Below are 20,758 nucleotides of genomic sequence, written 5' to 3'. Positions count from 1 at the left end.
GAGCTAGACTAAAGTCTCAATTGGCAGACCACCAAGTTTGTTTGTTGAACAGTTTTATTAATATACAATTCAGAGTTGTGAAGTGAAGCAATCAGCATAATCTAATTCTAAAACACTTGGTTTCCCCCCAAAAGAAAACTCTACCCTTTAGCCGCTACTCTCCATTTCCCCACCAAACAGTACACTCCCCAGCCCCAGACAACCACTAATCTATTTTCTCAGATCACCAAATGTAACATGGGCAGATTGGTCACAAACCTTCATCAACATCGACTCTGGACCTTGATGTGAAATTTGGTCGATAACTGTGCCACTTTACCAGCTGGTCCTGCAGAACCTAAACTTACCTCGTAGCTCCAGGTTGGACCTGCCGTTTATCAGACGACTTGATAGGGATTTTATTAAAACTAGATCCACATTGAACACTGGTGGTTGGTTTGGGCTGGCCTGACTTTTCACCGTTTCTGCTGAAGTAAGCCCTCTGAAGCTGTTGATACTCTGGCAGGAAATAGGGCACCTGGAAAAACCTCCCACTCTCTGGTCGCAATTGTGACAAGTGCCCGATAACTTCCTCTGGAGAGGTCAGCCCAGGGGAGATACCGCGGAGGAAGCATCGCGTGCACAGTCGCGGTCCGGGGCGTTTATGCTTGACCGATTCTTCACAGGCTCCCTCCGGATGGGCGCTGTGCGGGTGGACTTGCCAGGAGGCCTGGAGGATCAGAACCCAGTTTCCCGGGAAGCCGCATTTTCCCACTGGGGTCGGGTCTACCGCGCGGCCCGGCAGTAGCGTCTCCCGTCCCGGTCTCGCGTCCACGTCGCGTCTGCAGTGACGCCCCCGGCGCCCCCAGTGACGTACGTGCGGCGCGGTGCACGCTGGGATATTTAAGTCTTCTCCGCGGCGCGGAGCCGCGATGTCTCCGGCGGCTGCGGCGCCTGGAGGAGGCGAGCGGCGGCGGCCCATCGCGAGTGTCAGGGACTGTCGGGCCCGGGGCTGGGGGGGCGGTGGCGCGGCGCTCCTCGGCCTGTCGCTGCTCGGCCTCGTCCTGTACCTGGTGCCGGCGGCGGCCGCGCTGGCCTGGCTGGCCGTGGGGGCGACCGCGGCCTGGTGGGGACTGAGCCGCGAGCCCCGCGGTCCGCGCGCCTTCTCCTCGCTCGTTCGGAACGCGCGGCGCCAGCGAATCCTGTTCACCGCGCCCCCGGCCAAGTCGGCAGCCAACGGAAACCTCCTAGAGCCGCGGACCCTGCTCCAAGGACCCGACCCCGCCGAACTGCTCCTGATGGGCAGTTACCAGGGCAAGCCCGGCCCCCCGCAGCCTGCCCCGGTCCCGGAGGCCAGGAACCCGCGGGAGCGGCAGGTCCGTCGCCCTCCCACCCGCACCTCGCCGCCGGGTCCCGCGGCTCAGCGCGGGCATCACATTCACCCCTCCCACCCCGCTCCTCTTTTCGGACCCTCCAGGCGGCCTTCCCACAGGTGAGACACGCGCATCTTTCCCAGGCCCTCCTCTCTCTGTCGGCTGGCTTTGCATTGAGGACTTGGTTTTCGATCCGGTTTTCTTTCAAGTCCAAGGTAGATTCTGTGTCGTTTGACCTCTTTGCAACATCTTGGTGCATGTCAGCCGTCCCCTGCCCCCCATCACCCACCCTTTCCCGCCCCCGTTTAACCTTTGGAATGAGATGTGATGCCACAGCTGATCCCTTCCAATTCCTAAGACTGTCTGAATTTTAGTACAGTATAGATTTAGCAGAATGCTTGTTAACATTAAAATATCCCTACTTTGGGGGAAAATACCTTTATCTTTCGAGTGTAGTCATATAGTAATATGTGTGTGTGTGTGTGTATTTTTTTAAAAATATATTTTTATTGATTTCAGATAGAAAGGGAGAGGGAGAGAGAGAGAGAAACATCGATGAGAGAGAATCATTGATCGGCTGTCTCTTGCACACCCCCCCTAGGAATCGAGCCGCAACCCAGGCATGTGCCCTTGACCGGAATTGAACATGGGACCCCCGAGTCCGCAGGCTGACGCTCTATCCACTGAGCCAAACCAGCCAGGGCTATATATTATATATGTTATATGTATTACATATATGTATATGTGTTATAAATGTGGTATATATATTTTGGACCCATAGAGAAATTTTATAAGTTTAGCTGCGCTCAAAGAGGTATTCCCAGGAAACACTTCTTCCATTGATAAAATTTGATAAAGATGATCAAATTAACGACACTTTCATTTAATCTCAGTAGCGGAGAATACAAAATATTTGATGAAAATATAAGGTTCTTTTTTAAAAAATGTTTTTGATTTTTTTTAGAGAGATAGGAAGGGAGAGGGATCTATCTTCTATATATATAAAAGGCTAATATGCAAAGTGACCCCTCGGGAGTTGGACCAGGAGACCAGGAGTTACGGCTGGCTATGACATGCGCTGACCATCAGGGGGGCCGCGTGGAACGAAGGAAGGCCCCGGCCGGCAGCGGGAAGGCCCCGATCGGCCCTGATCACCAGCCAGGCCTAGGGACCCTACCCATGCACCGGGCCTCTAGTAGAGAAATAAAAATATCAGTGATCAATGGGCTGCCTCCTGCATGCCCCCCCCACCAGGGAAGGAGCCTGCAACCTGGTCATGTGCCCTGACCAGGAATCAAACTGGTGACCTCTTGGTTCCTGGGTTGACTCTCAACCACTGAGTCATACCAGCCAGACATAAGGTTCTTGTTATAAGTAAATTGAGTTGAGAAGATGAACATTTAGGTCTTGAAAAATATTTGACTCTGGGTGCATTACTGATGACTTACTGAAAAGATTGAAGGATTTTTGAAAAGTTTCTCCCTGTGTGTCCTAATACACACTTCCATTGTAGTTTTGCTTGTGTGGGCAAGGTTTTCAATTTCTCAAATTGTTGAAGTCCATAGTAGGGATTGCTTTTAAGCAGCTGCCACTTTCTGCCTCTAGATGGAATGATGTGGGAAGTTACCATAAAAATTCTGTGTTCTGTATTGCTTAGAGGTTTAAGCTTTCTGGAAAATATCTGAACCCACATAGTTCTTTAGTCAGTTAATTTTCTGACATTCTTTTAAGCATTTTGGTTCCATAATATGTCTCCTGTTCTCCACAGGGATTGTGGAACTTTATCAAATCGGTTTTTAATAACACCTCGAAGACAATATCCAATTCAACAGGCCCAATATTCCTTTCTGGGGGTACTTCCCACAGTGTCCTGGAATGGTTATCACAAGAAGACTGTGCTATCTCCTCATAATTCCAAGATGGTGTGCAGTCCAGTGACAGTGAGGATTGCTCCTCCTGATAGCAAATTGACTCGTTCTCCAATGTAAGTATTACTGTTGGAAAAATAGACTCCTTTTTGTGTCCACGTTATTCTTCCATGGTTGTTTCTCTGACAAGACAACTATAAAGCAAAAAAAAAGTACCTGTCTGTTTAAATGAGAAATCTCAAATTTGAGTCGTTGAACTGTCTCTTATTTTCTTGTTTTTTTTGCCTTACATTGTAGCTTTAATTGCTAAGGGCATTTTCTGTGAATGTATAAATTACACTGTTGCTTGTTGGCTAGCTTCTGATTTTCAGTGAAGACTGTGCTATATGACGTGGTAATTAAAATATCTTAAGGCTAGAATCTTGTCTTTCATTGCAGAACAGAGCAGTTACTCAGCTCAACACTGTCCTCTCCATCAAGTAATGCTCCGGACCCATGTGCAAAGGAGACTGTACTGAGTGCCCTCAAAGAGAGGAAGAAAAGAACAGTGGAGGAAGAAGAACAAATATTCACTGATGGCCAGGAAAATAAAAGAAGGTAACAGGCTCAGCCGAGTACTAAACAGGCCTCCCACATAGATTCCTGGGATTTGTTGAAATGCAGATTACTCCCCAAAAAGATACAGAGGCCTGCTCCAGTTTGTGAGCCTTAGTAGGTCCCCTTCTTTGGCTTTCATGGAAGAGCTCAATAATGCTGACAGTAAGGCTTTCATGCTGTTCATTTCAGGTTTAGGCACAGGTTAGATAAATGTTAAAATTTACCTTTTCCCTAAGTATTGGGATAAGCCAACAACTATTAGTCATGTTAGCTTCTTACTTTTGATACAGATGTGTTAAATTCTGTTTTTGAGAAAAAATGTTCAAAGGCTTGCCCTCCTAATCTTGTGTTGTTTAGCTATCTGGGTAACCACCAGTTTAAGTGTGTAATTGTGCTGAAGGGAATGCTTGACAAAGAAAAGTGTAACTGGAGTAACTAGATTTATCAATAAAGAGAGTAAAACTGACTTCATTCTTTGGTTTTCAATAACTTAAGGAAAATGAAATAAGGAGTCTGTTTCTGAGTATGGTAAGAAAGGAGTTTGAAGTCACTAATGAGAATGCAGAATTGCTTGTGGCTTTCTAAATAGTTAAGGATTCCACTCATTTTTTTAATATAATAAATTGAGCAACCACAATGTGCCAGAGCCTATTCCAGGTACTGTGGATAGAGCAGAGAACAAAACAAAGTCCTCTTGGAACCTGTTGAAGGGAGAGAAACGAAAAGGGGGAGGATATTCAAACAAGATTTAGATTGTAAGTATATAGAAATTTTAAAAAATAGGGTGATAGAAATTTAAAAGGGGGGTGATAAATGTAACGGTAATGAGAAGGCGGGTTCTTTATATGAGGTGGTCAAGGAATTGCTCTTCTTTACATGAGTGAACCCTTGAAAAATATCATCATTGTCCCTTTTACCTAAACCAAATTATTTATATCCTGCAGGTTCAGGGCTGGCTATCTTTGCTACTTTAGATAACAAAATTAAGTAGAGAATATTAATCAATGCAAGTGTATTTATGTAACATAGGAAGATCAAGTTTGATGAATAGAGATGTGATTTATAAGTGAGCAATTTGAGCTAATGTCAGCTACCTAAGCAGGAGTGGCAGGAGGCAGGGGGTATGGAGGTGGGAGAGGAAATAACTATTCTTATGGTCCCAGTAGGTTTTTCATGTTCTTAGGGATGGGTAGTTTTACTTGACCTAGCTAGTGAGTCTATAACTGAAGATTCTATAGTTATCCTTCCCATAATTGGAATAATCGGTGATTATGTGCATCATGCATAGGCCCTTCTTAAATGTGAAATGTAAAGTTTTCCCTAACAGACTTGCCATAGTAACTTATAGATCACTATGGGATGTGTGGATTGGTTCCTAAAGTGTTTTTTCTTTTGTTTTTAATTTGTGGATGGTAGGGTGTTAAATTTGTGATTATAATAATTAATACACTGAATAGTTCTAAAGGTCTTGATGTAGAGTAAGTCTTCACTTAACATTGTTGATAGGTTCTTGGAAACTGTGACAATATATAACAAAATCAGTTTTCCCCTAGGCTAATTGATATAAACAATAGTTAAATTCCTATGGCATCTCATCAACATTATAATAAAATGACATTGAATGATATCATGTTATTCAGGATCTGTTGTATTTTTATACTTTCCTTATTGCCAGACAGTCTTAGAATAAATTTACCTTTTGGAATCTTTGGGATTTGAAGCAACCTTTTTCTTGTCTAGCAAGGGACCTGTGCTTCTGGGGTCCAACCCCAGCAGGTCCAGGGGTTCCCAAAGGTGTAGACGGAGTCGGCGAAGAAGGAATGACACGGAGACAATGTTCAGTTGATCAGCAGCCTAGCCAGGATCTCTAGCCAAGTTCTGGTCAGGATCTCCAGCGAAGTTCTAGTTAGGATCTCCAGCCAAGTTCTGTGTCCATGTTCTCTTGCTAGGTTCTCCAGCCAGGTTCTCCAGGTTCTCCAGCCAGGTTCTGTCCAGGTTCTCCAGCCAGGTTCATGTAGCCATGTTCCCTCGCTAGGTTCTGTCTCTAGGTTCTGTCTCCAGTTTCTGTCCAGGATCTTTTGCCATGTTCTCTCCAGCGAAGTTCTTCTGTCTCTAGGTTCTGTGTCTAGGTTCTGTGTCTAGGTTCTGTGTCCTGTTGTCTTGTTACATCTGTATTTATACCAGTTGATTCCAATCCTATCAATCTCTATTCCAAAGGTTAGGGCGTTTCTTATCTCCATTCCAGGGAGTAAAGATTATGTAGCTTAAGCATGATTGTTCGTAGTTAAAGTGATTAATTACCCTCCTGGCACTTAGTGAAGGGGTTTTATTCCCTCCCTAACTTCAGGGGAAAATCCCTACCTGGGGAAACAACCTTTCTCAGAGAGGTGACCTTGGTTAAAACACATAGTGCCAAGAAGGTGAGCAAACATATTAAGAACAGTATGCCATATATGCCAGGTCCCTTGAAACAGCAAGGATGGACCGGCTCCTGGCACTGTGCTCCATAGAAATAGTACATGGTCCCAGAAATATGCTTTAAGGGGGAAAAAAAGTCATTTCATTTAATTGAGAGTTTTTTGATTTATCACAGGCGCCACGATAGCAGTGGGAGTGGACATTCAGCATTTGAGCCCCTGGTGGCCAATGGAGTCCCTGCTTCTTTTGTGCCTAAGTAAGTGAAAATCCATCTGGTTGAGTTATACACTATTTAGAAAAAGGGCATTGCCAAAGTTATTGTCCTATAGATGTTCCTCTTTGCTTTTTGCATTGCTTTATTTGTTCAAGTTCAAATCTTTGAAGTCAGAGAGGAACATTTGAGTAACTTGCCACAATAACGCTCTTATAATTCCTTTTAATATTTTTTAATAACCAAGTATGTAAATAGAAAGATCACAAGGTTTGCATGATGGATAAAATGCAAAACTGAAATTTAAGATAAGTGATAAGTTTCTACATTTGAGTTTAAATACATTTGAGGAAGAAATGGATTGGAGGGAAAGTGGCTCAAAAATATGTGTGAAAAGACTTGGGGTAACTTATATGCTTAATTTGAGCCAGCAGTATAATATGGCTGCCAAAAAAGCTAACATGCTCCTATTCTGTGTTGATAGAACAAAAACTAGAATGAGGCAGGTAAGTGGTAGTGCTGCTTTCCTTAGTTCTACTCAGATTGTCCATGGAATATTGTGTTTGGTTTGGTGTACCACACTATAAAAGAGGATATACACAAACTGAAATTCATTTTGAGTGAAGCAACTAATATGTTAAAGGGTGGCGGTGGTGGGTGAGGAGGGTTCGGAGGTACATAAGTACTAGCCCAGAGGAGAAAAATCTCAACAGGAATAAGGAAATGAGGAAGGGAAAGATAATGGCCTCCAAAAAACTGGAGGACTAACAGATGAAAGAAGGAAGACATCTTGCTCGGTATGGCACCAAATAGGTTCCATGGGTGAAAGTTAGAGGAAATATTTTTTCATCCAATATAAGAGTAAACTGTTCCATGTTTGACATTCATCACTCTAGGACAGGGGTGGCAAACCTTTTTTCTGCCAAAGGCCATTTGGATAGTTATAACATCATTTGTGGGCCCACTTAAAAAGTAGCCTGCTGCCGAAACCGGTTTGGCTCAGTGGATAGAGCGTCAGCCTGCGGACTGAAAGGTCCCAGGTTCGATTCTGGTCAAGGGCATGTACCTGGGTTGCGGGCACATCCCCTGTAGGAGATGTGCAGGAGGCGGCTGATCGATGTTTCTCTCCCATCGATGTTTCTAACTCTCTATCTCTCTCCCTTCCTCTCTGTAAAAAAAAAAAAAAGAAATCAATAAAAAAAAAAAAAAAAAAAATATATATATATATATATATATATATATATATATATATATATATATATATATATATATATATATATATATAAAGTAGCCTGCTATATTTGGTCAAACATTTAATTAACTCACCCCTAATGCCTTGGCAGGGTCAGACCAAGTGAATTCATGGGCCTTATATGGCCTTGCGGGCTGGATGTTCCCTACCTCTGCTCTAAGAGATAGTGAATTATCTATATTTTAATAGAGGTTGGATGACTATTCTATAGGAAGGATGTACAGGAATTTCTGTTTCAGTTGGAAACTTAGAAAAAATGGTTGGTTCCTCTTAACTGATTTTTTTAACAGCTTTATTAAGGGATAATTGATATGTACTAAATTGTGTCTGTTTAAAGTGTACAGTTTACGTTTTGACATGTATACACCTATGAAACCATCACCACAGTCAAGATAATGAACATAACCATCACTTCCAAAAGTTTCCTAGTGTCCCTTAGTAGTATCTCCCTCCAATCTTGCCCCCACCCCCAGGCATTCAGTAATAATGTTTTCTATCACTGGAGATAAGTGTATATTTTCTAGAATATTATTTAAGTGAAATCATACATTTAATTTTCAAAATATTTGGCTTTTCCTTCTTGACTTTGTCAGATATATTTAAGAAAGATTTTGTGAACCATGGATGAAACCTTAAAAGAATGTTGCCTTCAATAGCACATCTAACTATCTTTTTCCCTTTTATTAGGCCTGGTTCTCTGAAAAGAGGTCTCAATTCCCAGAGCTCAGATGACCACTTGAATAAGAGATCCCGCACCTCTTCTATGAGCTCCATGACGAGCACATACACAGGAGGCATTCTTAGCTCCAGCCGCAATGCCATTACCAGTTCTTACAGTTCTACTCGAGGTTTCTCTCAGGTACATTATTCTTGTGGGTGGCATGGGCAAAATGGATTCCCAGCATTAATTAATTGATTAGTCAGTGTTTATTAATTACCTTCTCTCTGTCAGAAATTGGGATTACCTCTAAATTAACAGAAGATACAAATCCTTGAATAATAACTATAGGTCAATGGAACAGAAAAGAAAGCTGAGAAAGTAAATAAGTGTATATGTGGGAGCCTGGTACAAGACAGAGCCATTGCACATAAATAGACCAAGGATGAATGATTCAGTAAATGGTGTTAATTGGATTGAGGAGGTAGACTGAGTTCAAATTGCACTGGGCCATAAAAGAAATTTATCCTAGGTTGCAAATTTAGTGAAAGTTTTAAAAATAAGAAGTGGTTGTGTTTTTGTTTTTTAGTTTTTTAGAAAGAGGATGTTGTATAGCCTAATGAACAGATCAGGCTTTGTTACCAGACAGATTTGGGTTCAATTTTGGCTCTAACATTTAGTCGCTATAGGGCCTTGGACAGGTAAATCACATAAATTCCTTTTCTCATCTCTGAAGGATTATTGGAAAGATTGAAGGTAATGTTTGAAATGTACCCATTACAGTGCCTGTCAATAAGTGGCTACCCAATTACATAGTACTAGAAAAAAAATAAAGCATGTGTGAAGGAAGATTTTTGAGGGGAGAAAAATTTTGAGATAAATTTATCCAGAAAGCTCCTATAGTAGCATAAATTCAAGATGAAGGTTTAAGACAGAGCAGTTGTGGGAATGCAAAGAAGAAGATAATCATTATAATAACCTTTACCTTGAGCACTTATTCTCGGCTAGAACCTACCTTAAGCACTTTATGTCTGTTTCCTCATTTAATCGTCACAATAGGCCTATTAAGTACATAGCCATCATCCCTATGTTTAAAATGTTTTTTACATTAAATTTCAAATGTACATAGAAGGAAAGGAACTAATGAACCTCCATGTAGCTTCAGTAGTTAGCATTTTGTCAGTCCTGTTCCATCAATACCATCCCCCATCACCACGCCACCTTTTGGCTTTGCTCTTACGTTTTAAAGTAAATTGTAAACATGTCATTTCACCTGTAGAAGTACTTCAGTGTGTTTTTAAACTTTCTTAACATTAATGGTCACTATACCATTATTCCACTCAAACAATAATAATTATTTAATACTAGAGGCCCGATGTATGAAAATTCATGCAAGAATAGGCCTTCCTTCCCTTGGCTGCTGGCACCGCCTTTGCTCCAGCCCAGAGCCGCCTTTCCTCCTTTGCTCCAGCCCGGAGCCACCTTCTGCCTTCGGGTGCTGCCCAGAGGCCCGGCCGCCACTATCTTTGTCACGTCAGTTTGCATATTTCCTCCTTATTGGCTGTGGGCACCGCCATCTTTGGTGTGAAGTGATGGTCAATTTGCATATTCCATCTTTATTAGCTAGGACTAGAGGCCCGGTGCATGGATTTGTGCACTGGTGGGGTCCCTCGGCCTGGCCTGCAGGGATTGAGTCAAAACCAGCTCTCCAACATCCCCAGAAGGGTCCTGGATTGCAAGAGGGCGGTTCTCAGGTGATGCACCCAAGAATCAGGCTCCCTCCTCTCTGGTTCCAGAGTGTCACCCGAGAACCGTAGCTGCCAAGTCACTGCAGTTGAGCAGCTCCTGTGTTGAGCATCTGCCCCCTGGTGGTCAGTGTGCATCATAGCTACTGATCGAAGCTTCTGCCTCCTGGTGGTCATTGCACGTCATAGCTACTGGTCGGACAGTCATTTAGGCTTTTTATATATATACTAGAGGCCCGGTGCACAAAAATTTGTGCACTGGTGTGTGCGGGGGTGTCCCTCAGCCCCACTTGTGCCCTCTCACAGTCTGGGACCCCTCGGGAGATAACAACCTGCTGGCTTAGGCCAGCTCCTGGCTGGCAGAGGGCAGGCCCAATCCCTAGGTGCAGCCCCTGGCCGGGCTCAGAGCAGGGCTGATTGGGGAGTTGGGGCGCCACCCCCTGTCATGCACAGAGCAGGGTGGATCAGGAGGTTGTGATGCCACCCCCAGTCACACTCAGGGTAGGGCCGATTGGGAGGTTGGGGTGCCGCCCCGTCACACTCAAGGCAGGGTTGATGGGGAGCTTGCGGTGCCACCCCGTCATGCACAGAACAGGGCCGATCAGGGGGTTAGGGCGCTGCCCCCTGTCACAGAGCAGGGCCGATCAGGGGGTTGGGGAGCTCCCCCTGTCACGCACAGAGCAGGGCCCATCAGGGGGTTGGGGAACTCCCCCCTGTCACGCACAGATTAGGGCCGATAGGGGAGTTGGGGCACTGCCCCCTGTCACACACAGAGCAGGGCGGATCAGGGGGTTGGGGCGCTGCCCCCTATCACACTCAGGGCAGGGCCGATCAGGGGGTCGGGGCGCCTTCCCCTGTCATGAACAGAGCAGGGCGGATAGGGAGGTTGTGGCCCTGCCCCCTGTCACACACAGAGCCGCAGGGCAATCAGGGGGTTTGGGCGCTGCCCCCTGTCACACTGCTCCAGGGGCCAGGAGGCCTCGCAGCTCCGCTGATCCCAATGCTGGGAGGCCTCGTGGCTCCACTTGACACTGGGGCAGTGAGGCCTCGCTGCTCAGCTGATCTCGGTGCTGGGAGGCCTCGCGGCTCCGCTTGACACAGAGGCAGTGAGACCTCGCTGCTCCGCTGATCCCGGTTCCGGGAGGCCTCGCGGCTCCGCTGATCCCGGGTTTGGGAGGCCTTGCGGCTCCGCTGATCCCAGTGCTGGGAGGCATATTACCCTTTTACTATATAGAATAGAGGCCTGGTGCACAGGTGGGGGCCGGCTGGTTTGCCCTGAAGGGTATCCCGGATCAGGGTGGGAGTTCCCCTTGGGTGCCTGGCCAGCCTGGATGAGGGGATGATGGCTGTTTGCAGCTGGTCACACCCCTTTCAGGGTGGTGGTCCCCACTGGGGTGCCTGGCCAGTCTGGGTGAGGGGCTGAGGGCCGTTTTCAGGCTGGCGGGTGACTGAAGCTCCCAACCGCTCCTTTTTTTCTTTTTTCTTTTATTCTGGGATTTATTTACCTTCTATGGCTGTCACTGGAACTGAGAGCTGGCTTTAGCTCTGAGACTCGGCTCCAGCTCTGAGACCTCGGCTGCTGAAAGCAGGAATCTGGGTTTGTTTGGGTTCTATAGTTGAAACTCTGTTGCAATTCCAGCTCGGCTGGCTGGCTGAAAGCATGGAGTTTGTTTAGCTTCTATAATAGCAACATTGTTTCTTAGAGTGCAAGCTCAGAGCCCATCAGCGGCAGGCGGGGAACCTTGGCTTCCTCCTTCACTGGAGCAAGCAAGCCTCCTGTTCGCTTCAGCTGCCTGGCTGCTGGCCACCATCTTGGTTGGCAGTTAATTTGCATATCGCCCTAATTAGCCAATGGGAAGTGTGTCGGAGGTACGGTTAATTACCATGTTTGTCTATTATTAGATAGGACTAGAGGCCTGGTGCACAAAAATTTGTGCACTGGGTGGGGGGTGTCCCTCAGCCTGGTCTGTGTGCCCTCTCACACTCTGGGGCCCCTCAGGGGATGACCACTTGCTGGCTTAGGCCTGCTCCCCGAGGGATTGGGCCTAAGATGGCAATCAGACATCCCTCTGGCAGCCCGGCACCCCTTGGGGGATGTCCACTTGCCAGCGGGGAGCAGACCTAACTGCAGTCAGACATCCTTAGCACTGCTGAGGAGGCAGAAGAGGCTCTCACCACCACCGCTGTACTGGCAGCCATCAGCCTGGCTTGTGGCTGAGCAGAGCTCCCCCATGTGAGAGCGCACTGACCACCAAAGGGCAGCTCCTACATTGAGCATCTGCCCCCTGGTGGTCAGTGTGTGTCATAGTGACCTGTCATTCCCAATCTTTCTGCTGTTAGGGTCAGTTTGCATATTACCCTTTTACTATATAGGATAGAGGCCTGGTGCATGGGTGGGGGCTGGCTGGTTTGCTCTGAAGGGTGTACTGGATCGGGGTGGGGGTCCCGCTTGGGTGCCTGGCAAGCCTGGGTGAGGGGCTGATGGCTGTTTTCAGGCTGGCCACACCCCCTTTAGGGTGGGGGTCATTTTCACACTTGCGGACGACTGAAGCTCCCAGCCTCTCTTTTTCTTTTATTTTTATTCTGGGATTTATTTACCTTCTATAATTGAAACATTGTTGCCGTCACTGGCGCTCCCAGCTCTGAGGCTGCGGCTGGCTGAAAGCAGGTTTCTGGGGTTTGTTTAGCTTCTGTAATTGAAACATTGTTGCTTCTGGAGCTCAGATCCGGGCCATGGCAGGCGGCTGCCCCCTGGTTGCTTCAGCTGCATGGCTGCCTCCCGCCATCTTTGTTGGCAGTTAATTTGCATATTGCCCTGATTAGCCAATGGGAAGCGTAGCGGAGGTATGGTTAATTACCCTTTTTGTCTTTTCTTAGATAGAATAGACTACAGGCCTGGTGCATGGATTCGTGCACCAGTGGGGTCCCTCAGCCTGGCCTGCAAGTATGGGGCCAAAACCAGCTCTCCAACATCCCCCAAGGGGTCCTGGATTGCGAGAGAGTGAAGGCCAGGTCGAGGGACCCCAGCGGTGCACTATCTGGGCCGGGGAGGGACTGTGGGAGGGCTCCAGGGCTTGCTCAGCCCGTCTCGCCCAATCCCTATTGGCCAGACCCCAGCAGCAAGCTAACCTATTGGTCGGAGTGTCTTCCCCCTGGTAATCAGTGCGCATCATAGCGACTGGTCAAACAGTCAGACACTTAGCATATTAGGCTTTTATTATATAGGATTAGTTAATATCACTCCATGTTCAAATTGCCCTTATTACCCCAAACTGTCTTTATTACTTTGTATCAGGGACCAAAATTAAATTCATTACATTTGGTTCATATTTATAATGCTACTACTTTTTTTCATGCTTTTGAAAAAAACTGGATCATTTTGTCTTATAGTATTTCCTATGTTCTGGATTTAGTTTGCATTGTCACTGTGTCATTTTAACACGTGCTGTATCCCCTGTTTTCCTTGTAAATGAGTAGTTGGATCCCAATTGCTGATTAGATTCAAGTTCAATTATTTTGGCAGAATATTGCATCAGTGATGCTGTGATTTCCTATTGCATCACATCAGGAGCACCTGAAGTTTGGTTGCCTCCCTTTTGTGGTGGTAATATTGATCACTGCGTTCAGGTGTTGTTAGTCTGATACTGTCATTTTAAATTTTGTATGAACTTTTCCTCTGAACATTTTAGCAGCCATTATAATAACACTAGAAGCCCGTTGCACGAAGATTCACCCAATAAGCCTTCCTTCCCCTGGCTGCTGGCACTGGTTTTCCTCTGGCACCCAGGACCCAGGTCTTTGGTCCGGGCTACAGCGAGGCTTGGCTTCTCCACTGCAGCTGCAGCAGATAAGCCAAGCCTTTTCAGTCTTCAGTCTTCATTCTGCGCCTGCGTATTCAAATTAACCGCCATCGCTGAAACCGGTTTGGCTCAGTGGATAGAGCGTCGGCCTGCGGACTGAAAGGTCCCAGGTTCGATTCCGGTCGGGGGCATGTACCTGGGTTGCGGGCATATCCCCAGTAGGAGATGTGCAGGAGGCGGCCGATCGATGTTTCTCTCTCATCGATGTTTCTAACTCTCTATCTCTCTCCCTTCCTCTCTGTAAAAAATCAATAAAATATATTTTAAAAAAAACAAACAAAAAAAAAAACAAATTAACCGCCATCTTTGTTGGGTTAATTTGCATAGTTGCTCTGATTGGCTGGTGGGCGTAGCGGAGTGACACCAAATTGCATGCTTCTCTTTTATTAGTGTAGATTATCTTTGCCTAGGTCCATTGTTTTATTAGGTTGCAAAATGGTGATATTCTAACTTTTATCTTTCCCTCTATATTTATTAACTGAAATTCTATGTAGAAGAACATGCCCTAACTATAGGAATGACAGGATAATAAGAAGACATTGATGCCATAGCTAACTCTAAAGGTGACTAATGATGATTTTGCTGCTGTTGATTATCTTTATGAACTTCTGAAATTTTATAAGCATTTTATAATCCTCAATGTGTTTAATTCCTTTTGGTGCACAAAATTTCCCAATTTTGATCAGTGGGAGCTTTCAAATTGGCTCTTGTATTCTTTCATTTTGACCCCAGAAGTCTTTGATTGCTTCATTGTTTTTTGGCTAAAAACAAATGAATCTTGTACATTTAAAACCCAGATTGAAGTTGAAATTGGCTATTTTTCAAGTAGTCTTGGTTTTTACATTTCAAATTCAGACTTAAGATTACAGAATTTTTTTGGTTCTGTATTTTCACACCAAAAATGTCGGTTCATAATTACTTATTTGATTGATCCTAGAATTTATGATTTCAAAATAACAGTATCAATGTTCTTGTTAACTGTAAGACTTATGTAATGAGCTTAAGAATTATTTGTGGTTCATTTTGTCATTAGTATATATTCCTCAATGGATACTGGCAATATGCAATCAAAGTAACGTGTTTTGAAGTTAATGTGAACTAATCGTTCTCATTTAGTTACAACTTGATATACCCTTGTACAATGTGGGGGTTATTGATGCAGACCCCACAGTAGAAAATCCACGTATAACTTCAGTCAGCCCTCTGCATCCACAGAACATATACTAGCTTCAATCAATGGTGGTTTGAATCTGCAGATGCAAACCTGCAGATTCAGAGGGCCGACGGTGCCTACATTTATTGAAGAAGAAAAAAACATAAGTGTATGTGCACAGTTCAAACTGTAGTAAGGATGTTATTCAAGTTTCAACTGTAGTAAGGTTCATTTGTGTGGTGTCTTTTAGCAATTTCTGTTTTTCTTTTTGATAGGTGAGGAATAGTATTTAATTTATGTCTCTTATGAGTAAGTTTGTGCGGCTTTTCATATGTTAGAGAAACATATTCCAAATGAACTGAAGATTTAAATATGAAATAGAAACTGTAAAAGTATGAAAATAGGCTTCTCACACATTGCTGGTGGGAGTGTCAATTGGTACAGTTCTCTAGAGGGGAGTATGGTACTAATTATCATTATTAAAGATGCACATGCCCCTAGATCCAGCGGGATTACTTTGAGGAATTAATCCTGCTCAAAGACATATACAAAGATGTTGATTTTCGCATTGTCTTAATATCAGAAGCTTAGAAACAATGTGTATATACCTTTTCAAGGGGCTGATTGTAAGGTACAGTTTTTCCATGCTTTTAAATACTATGCAACTATTAAAAAGAATAAGGCAGTTTAATAGAGACTGATGTGAATGATCTCAAAAATATATTTTAAAAAAGCAAGGTGTTGTCCTGGCTGGTTTGGCTAAGTGGATGGAGCGTTGGCCTGCGGACTGAAGCGTCCAGGCTTCAATTCCAGTCAGGGGCACATGCCCAGGTTGCGGGCTCGATCCCCAATAGGGGGCATGCAGGAGACAGCCGATCAATGATTTTCTCTCATCATTGATGTTTCTATCTCTCCCTCTCCCTTCCTCTCTGAAGCCAATAAAAATATGTTGATAAAAAAAAAAAAAAAAAAAGCAAGGTGCAGTTCTGGCCAGTTTTCTCAATGGTTAGAGCATTGGCCCGTGGACTGAAGGGTTGCAGGTTCTTTTTCAGTCAAGAGCATGTACCTTGGTTGCAAGCTCGATCCTGGGCCCGGGTCCTGGGGCACATACGGGAGGCAACTAATGTGTCGCTCTTACATCGATGTTTCTCTCTCTTTGTCTCTTCCCTTCCCTTCCACTCTCTAAAAATCAATGGAAAAAAATATCCTCAGGTGAGGATTAACAACAACAAAAAAGCAAGGTGCAGAACTCTTATCATTTGTGCTGCTGTTTCTTTAAACTTTTAATATGCACAGAACAATTCTGACAGGATATTTTAGAAACAAGTAGTAACTTATTGAGATAAGAGGGAAACTTCCTTTTAACTGTACACTCTATTTATTGGAATTTGTAATATGTTCTACAAGTATTACCTTTCCTGATTTCAAAAAATGTTTTAGGTATAAATAACTGTTAAGTAAAAAGTAAAATTCCCTGATCCTGGCTCTTCCAGTCTTCATCTCATCTCCATGCCTATTATTAACATTCCTACTGTGTGTGTAAACACAGATAATACACAGAATTTTGGGACTGTTTTACACAATTGTGATCATAGCATAGATGCTTCTTTGCATCTTTTAAAATTATATATTATGTAAACTCTCACTTTTTTAATGGCTTTTTTTTGTTAGAATACGAGGCCCGATGCATGAAATTCGTGCAGGAGTAGGCCTTCCTTCCCCCTGCTGCCGGCACCTGCTTCCCTCTGGCACCCGGGACCTGGGCTTCCCTCATAGCCCTGGCTTCATCCGGAAGGATGGCTGGTCTAATTAGCATGTTATGCTTTTATTATTATAGATAACGTGCAGAAAAAGAAATATGTACAGGTCTATGTAGCCACCATCCATGTCAAGTAATAAATCATTTTCTATACCCAGAAGCCCCTCTCATACCTACTCCCAATCACTTCTCCTTCCCTCCTTTCTTCCTGAATATTAGTACTATTTGTTTTTCTGTTTTTGAACTTTATATAAAGGAAACAGAGAATATGCTTTTTGTGTGTTTATATTTTACTTGTGAGATTCATCTCTGTTACATGTAGCAGTAGGTCTTTCATTTTCGTTGCTGTGTATGGTTCCATTATAAGAAGATACCACAATTAATTCAGTCATTCCATTGGACATTTGGGTTTTCAGTTTGGAGCTATAATAATGCTGCTGTGGACATTGTGTTAAGTCTTTTGGTACACACATATAAAGTATGTGTATGTTCAGTTTTAATAGATGTTGAACAGTTTTTTAAAGTGATATTTCAGTTGATACTTCTTTTTTTATATATGTATATTTTTATTGATTTCAGAGAGGAAGGGAGAGGGAGAGAAATGGAAACATCAGTGATGAGAGAGAATCATTGATTGGCTGCCTCTTGCACGCTCCCTACTGGGGTTTGAACCTGCAACCCGGGGATGTGCCCTTGACCAGAATCGATCTCGGGACCCTTCAGTCTGCAGGCCGACACTGTATCCACTGAGCCAAACCAGCTAGGGCCTAGTTGATACTTCTACCAGTGCAGTATGGGATTTTGTTCCTATAGTTACGCATCCTCACTACCATTTGGTGTTGCTCTTTAGTTACTCATTCTGGTAGGTGTGAAGTCGTTTTTCATTGTGGTAATTTTGTTTCCCTGGTTACTAATGAGATAAATGTATGAACTGTTCATTGGCCATTTGTATATCCTTTTATATGAAGTGCCTATTCTAGTTTCTTGGCTCTTTTCCATTAGGTTGTTTTTCTTATTTATATAACAAGTTCTTTATATATTCTAGATACAAGCTCTCTGTGAATTATATGTGTTTCAACAAATGAGTGTCCTATTCTGACTCATCATTCACTTTCTTATAGTCTTCTCACTTATGGTTTGTATATTTATTTTTATGTACTGTTTAGGTATTTTTGCCTACCTAAAGTCGTAATAATATTCTCTTATGCTACCTTCTAGGAGCTTTATTGTTTTTCATTTCAAATTTTTATCTATGATCCATCTGAAATTGATTTTTGTGTATAGTGTGAGCTAGGCATCAAAGTAGTGTTTTTCCATATAAATATCCATTTGACTTGCAAAATTTATTGGAAGAACCATCCTTTCCCTATTACTCTGCAATATCACCTTTGTCGTAATTTGTGTCCATTTATTCTGCAATATCACCTTTGTCATAATTTGTGTCCATTTACTCTGCAATATCACCTTTGTCATAATTTGTGTCCATATATATGTGGATCCATTTCTAGATTCTGTTCTGTTCCATTGGTCTGTTTTTCTACTCTGTGCCTGTATTTTTCCCAGTCTGTATTACTCAGTCTCTCTAAGTTTTGATATCTAGTAGAATAAGTCATCCAACTTTCTCATATCTCTTATGCCTCATCAGAATTATTTTAGATCTTGGCCTTTTGCATTTCTGTATAATTTTAAAATCAACTTGTCAGTTTCCACCAAAAAATAAAATACTTGCTGAGATATTGATTGGCATTGCCTTTAATCTACGAGTTATTTTGGAGGGAATTGACATTTTTACATTATTGAATCTTTTAATCCATGAACTTGGTGTATCCTTCATTTATTTACATCATCTTTAACTTCTCAGTGTAGTGGTTTTATACATCTTTATTAAATTTATTTCTAGGTGTATGTTTTTGATGCTATTATAAAGAGTGTGTTAAAAATAGTTGCTGATGTACTAGTATAGAAAACAACAGGGTTTTTTTTTTGTTTTTTAATCCTCATCCAAGGATATGTTTTAGTAATGTTTTTAGAGAGAGAAAGAAACATTAATTGGCTGCCTCCCGTATATGCCCCTACTGGGGTTTGAACCCACAATCCAGGTATGTACCCTGGCTGGGAATTGAACCTACTTTTGGAGTATGGGACAATGCTCCAACCAACTGAGGCAACCAGTCAGAACAGAACTTGTTTTTAATTCAGAAAATTTGCTTAATTCTGAATATGTATTTATATAGTCTTCAGGATTTTGTATGTAAATCATGTTCTCTATAATGATGACATGACAGTCCCCCCCTTTTTTAACCCCAAGCCTTACATTGTTTGTTTAGGCCTTACTGCACTTGGCTAATACCTCTAGTGTAATAATGAGCAGAAGTGAGAGCAGAAGACATCCTGTTCTTGTTTTTCCTGATTTCAGAGTATGCACTTTCCATGTTTCATGTTATGTATGACGTTTGATACAGATTTTCTATAGATATTCTTTATTGGATTAAGGAAATTTCTTCTCCAAGGTTATATAGACAAAGAACCAACTTTAGGAACCATTCTATTACCTGTTTTTCTGTTTCATTAACTTATGCTCTTATAGGTATTATTTCCTTCTTTCTTTGTGTTTGATCTGCTAGGGTTTCTTTCTGAATTTTGAATATAGATTCTTAGATCACTGGGTTGTTGTTTTTCAGCCTTTTCTCTTTTCTAATATGCTTTTATATGTTTTTGTTTTGTTTTTTAAGTTGATTGGGGTGACATTGGTCAACATGAACATACAAGCTTCATGTGTGGGTTTCTATGTTACAAGATCTGTATAGTGTACTGTGTGCCTACCACCCAAAGTCAAATCTTCTCCTGTCACCTTACATTAGTACTCCCCTCCCCCCATTCCACTCGCCACTCCACTCCTGGGAGGTTACGGTGACTTGAAGCTCTGAATGATGGTCTCTTCCTCCTGAGAGGTTTTATTTTTGCCTCTAGCAAGCGGCTAGAATAGAGAGGCCAATTACCTCTCTCCAGTTGGAATTAACATGATTCTGAATTGGTTGTCAGTTCTTATGAGGGCTTGTTTTTTCCTACTTGCCCTATATCCAAGTATGTAGCCTTTTGGATACCAACCAAAGCCTGAGGTGTTTAGGGCCCCTCTATGTTGGAAAGCTCTGAATTGGTTTTTGTCTTTCCAGGCCTGAGGGGCTACCAGAAGCTTTTCTCAGCCTCTCAGTGGCAGCATTTACTTTTGAAATTGGCAGTCACCAGGAGGGAAAATGTAGGTCTAAGTGTGGGTCTCACCTCTTGGCTCTTCTGCCTTGTCCCTACAATGTCTCACCGCCTTGGGAGCTCTTCATACTACCATACCTTCTTCATACAGATGTATTTCACATTTTCTTCAGCATTTTCTGCTTGTCCTCAATAAGCGATTTGGTCTAAAACAGTGGTTCTCAACTTCCTGGCCCTTTAAAAACAGTTCCTCGTGTTGTGACCTAACCATAAAATTATTTTCGTTGCTACTTCATAACTGTAATGTTACTACTGTTATGAATCGTAATGTAAATATCTGATATGCAGGATGGTCTTAGGCGACCCCTGTGAAAGGGTCGTTCGACCGCCAAAGGGGTCACGACCCACAGGTTGAGAGCTGTTGGTCTAAAACAACATAGCCATTGCTTAAAACATGGTCAGATTGTGTTTTAAAGCACGCTTACTCCTGGTGAGTCCACACTCACTGACACTAATAGCTCTTAGTAGGTCTTCTGTTGTAAGTAGTTACCTGTTATTTTGTGATATTGGAATATATGGTAAGCTCTCAGAAGTAGATCTTAGGAAGGGGATAAAGTAATATGAAAGTTCTTTATGTTGAAGCTTCTCTTTGAAAGGAATGTGGCCTGGCTGGTGTGG

The 20,758-nt window shown here is 43.2% G+C and overlaps 1 protein-coding gene across 4 annotated transcripts in view; it reads left to right on the top strand.

Annotated features, from left to right (window-relative positions):
- Nucleotides 1-868: 868 nt before the first annotated feature.
- LOC132233199 (nuclear envelope pore membrane protein POM 121C-like) overlaps nucleotides 869-20,758 on the top strand; it is a 34,679-nt gene continuing 14,789 nt past the window's right edge. For 2 of the 4 annotated variants that reach the window (XM_059693487.1, XM_059693490.1), the window contains exons 1-5: nucleotides 870-1,471; nucleotides 3,121-3,336; nucleotides 3,659-3,817; nucleotides 6,411-6,491; nucleotides 8,386-8,557. In XM_059693487.1, the coding sequence (XP_059549470.1) occupies nucleotides 912-1,471; nucleotides 3,121-3,336; nucleotides 3,659-3,817; nucleotides 6,411-6,491; nucleotides 8,386-8,557 (1,188 nt within the window). In that variant the 5' untranslated portion in view covers nucleotides 870-911. Of the gene's footprint in view, nucleotides 1,472-3,120; nucleotides 3,337-3,658; nucleotides 3,818-6,410; nucleotides 6,492-8,385; nucleotides 8,558-20,758 lie in introns of all 4 variants that reach the window. The other 2 variants (XM_059693489.1, XM_059693491.1) reach the window with 2 other exon arrangements.

This window comes from Myotis daubentonii, chromosome 4 (assembly GCF_963259705.1).
Source record: "Myotis daubentonii chromosome 4, mMyoDau2.1, whole genome shotgun sequence".
Lineage (NCBI taxonomy): Eukaryota > Metazoa > Chordata > Mammalia > Chiroptera > Vespertilionidae > Myotis > Myotis daubentonii.
This window is presented reverse-complemented; position numbering and strand designations above follow the sequence as displayed.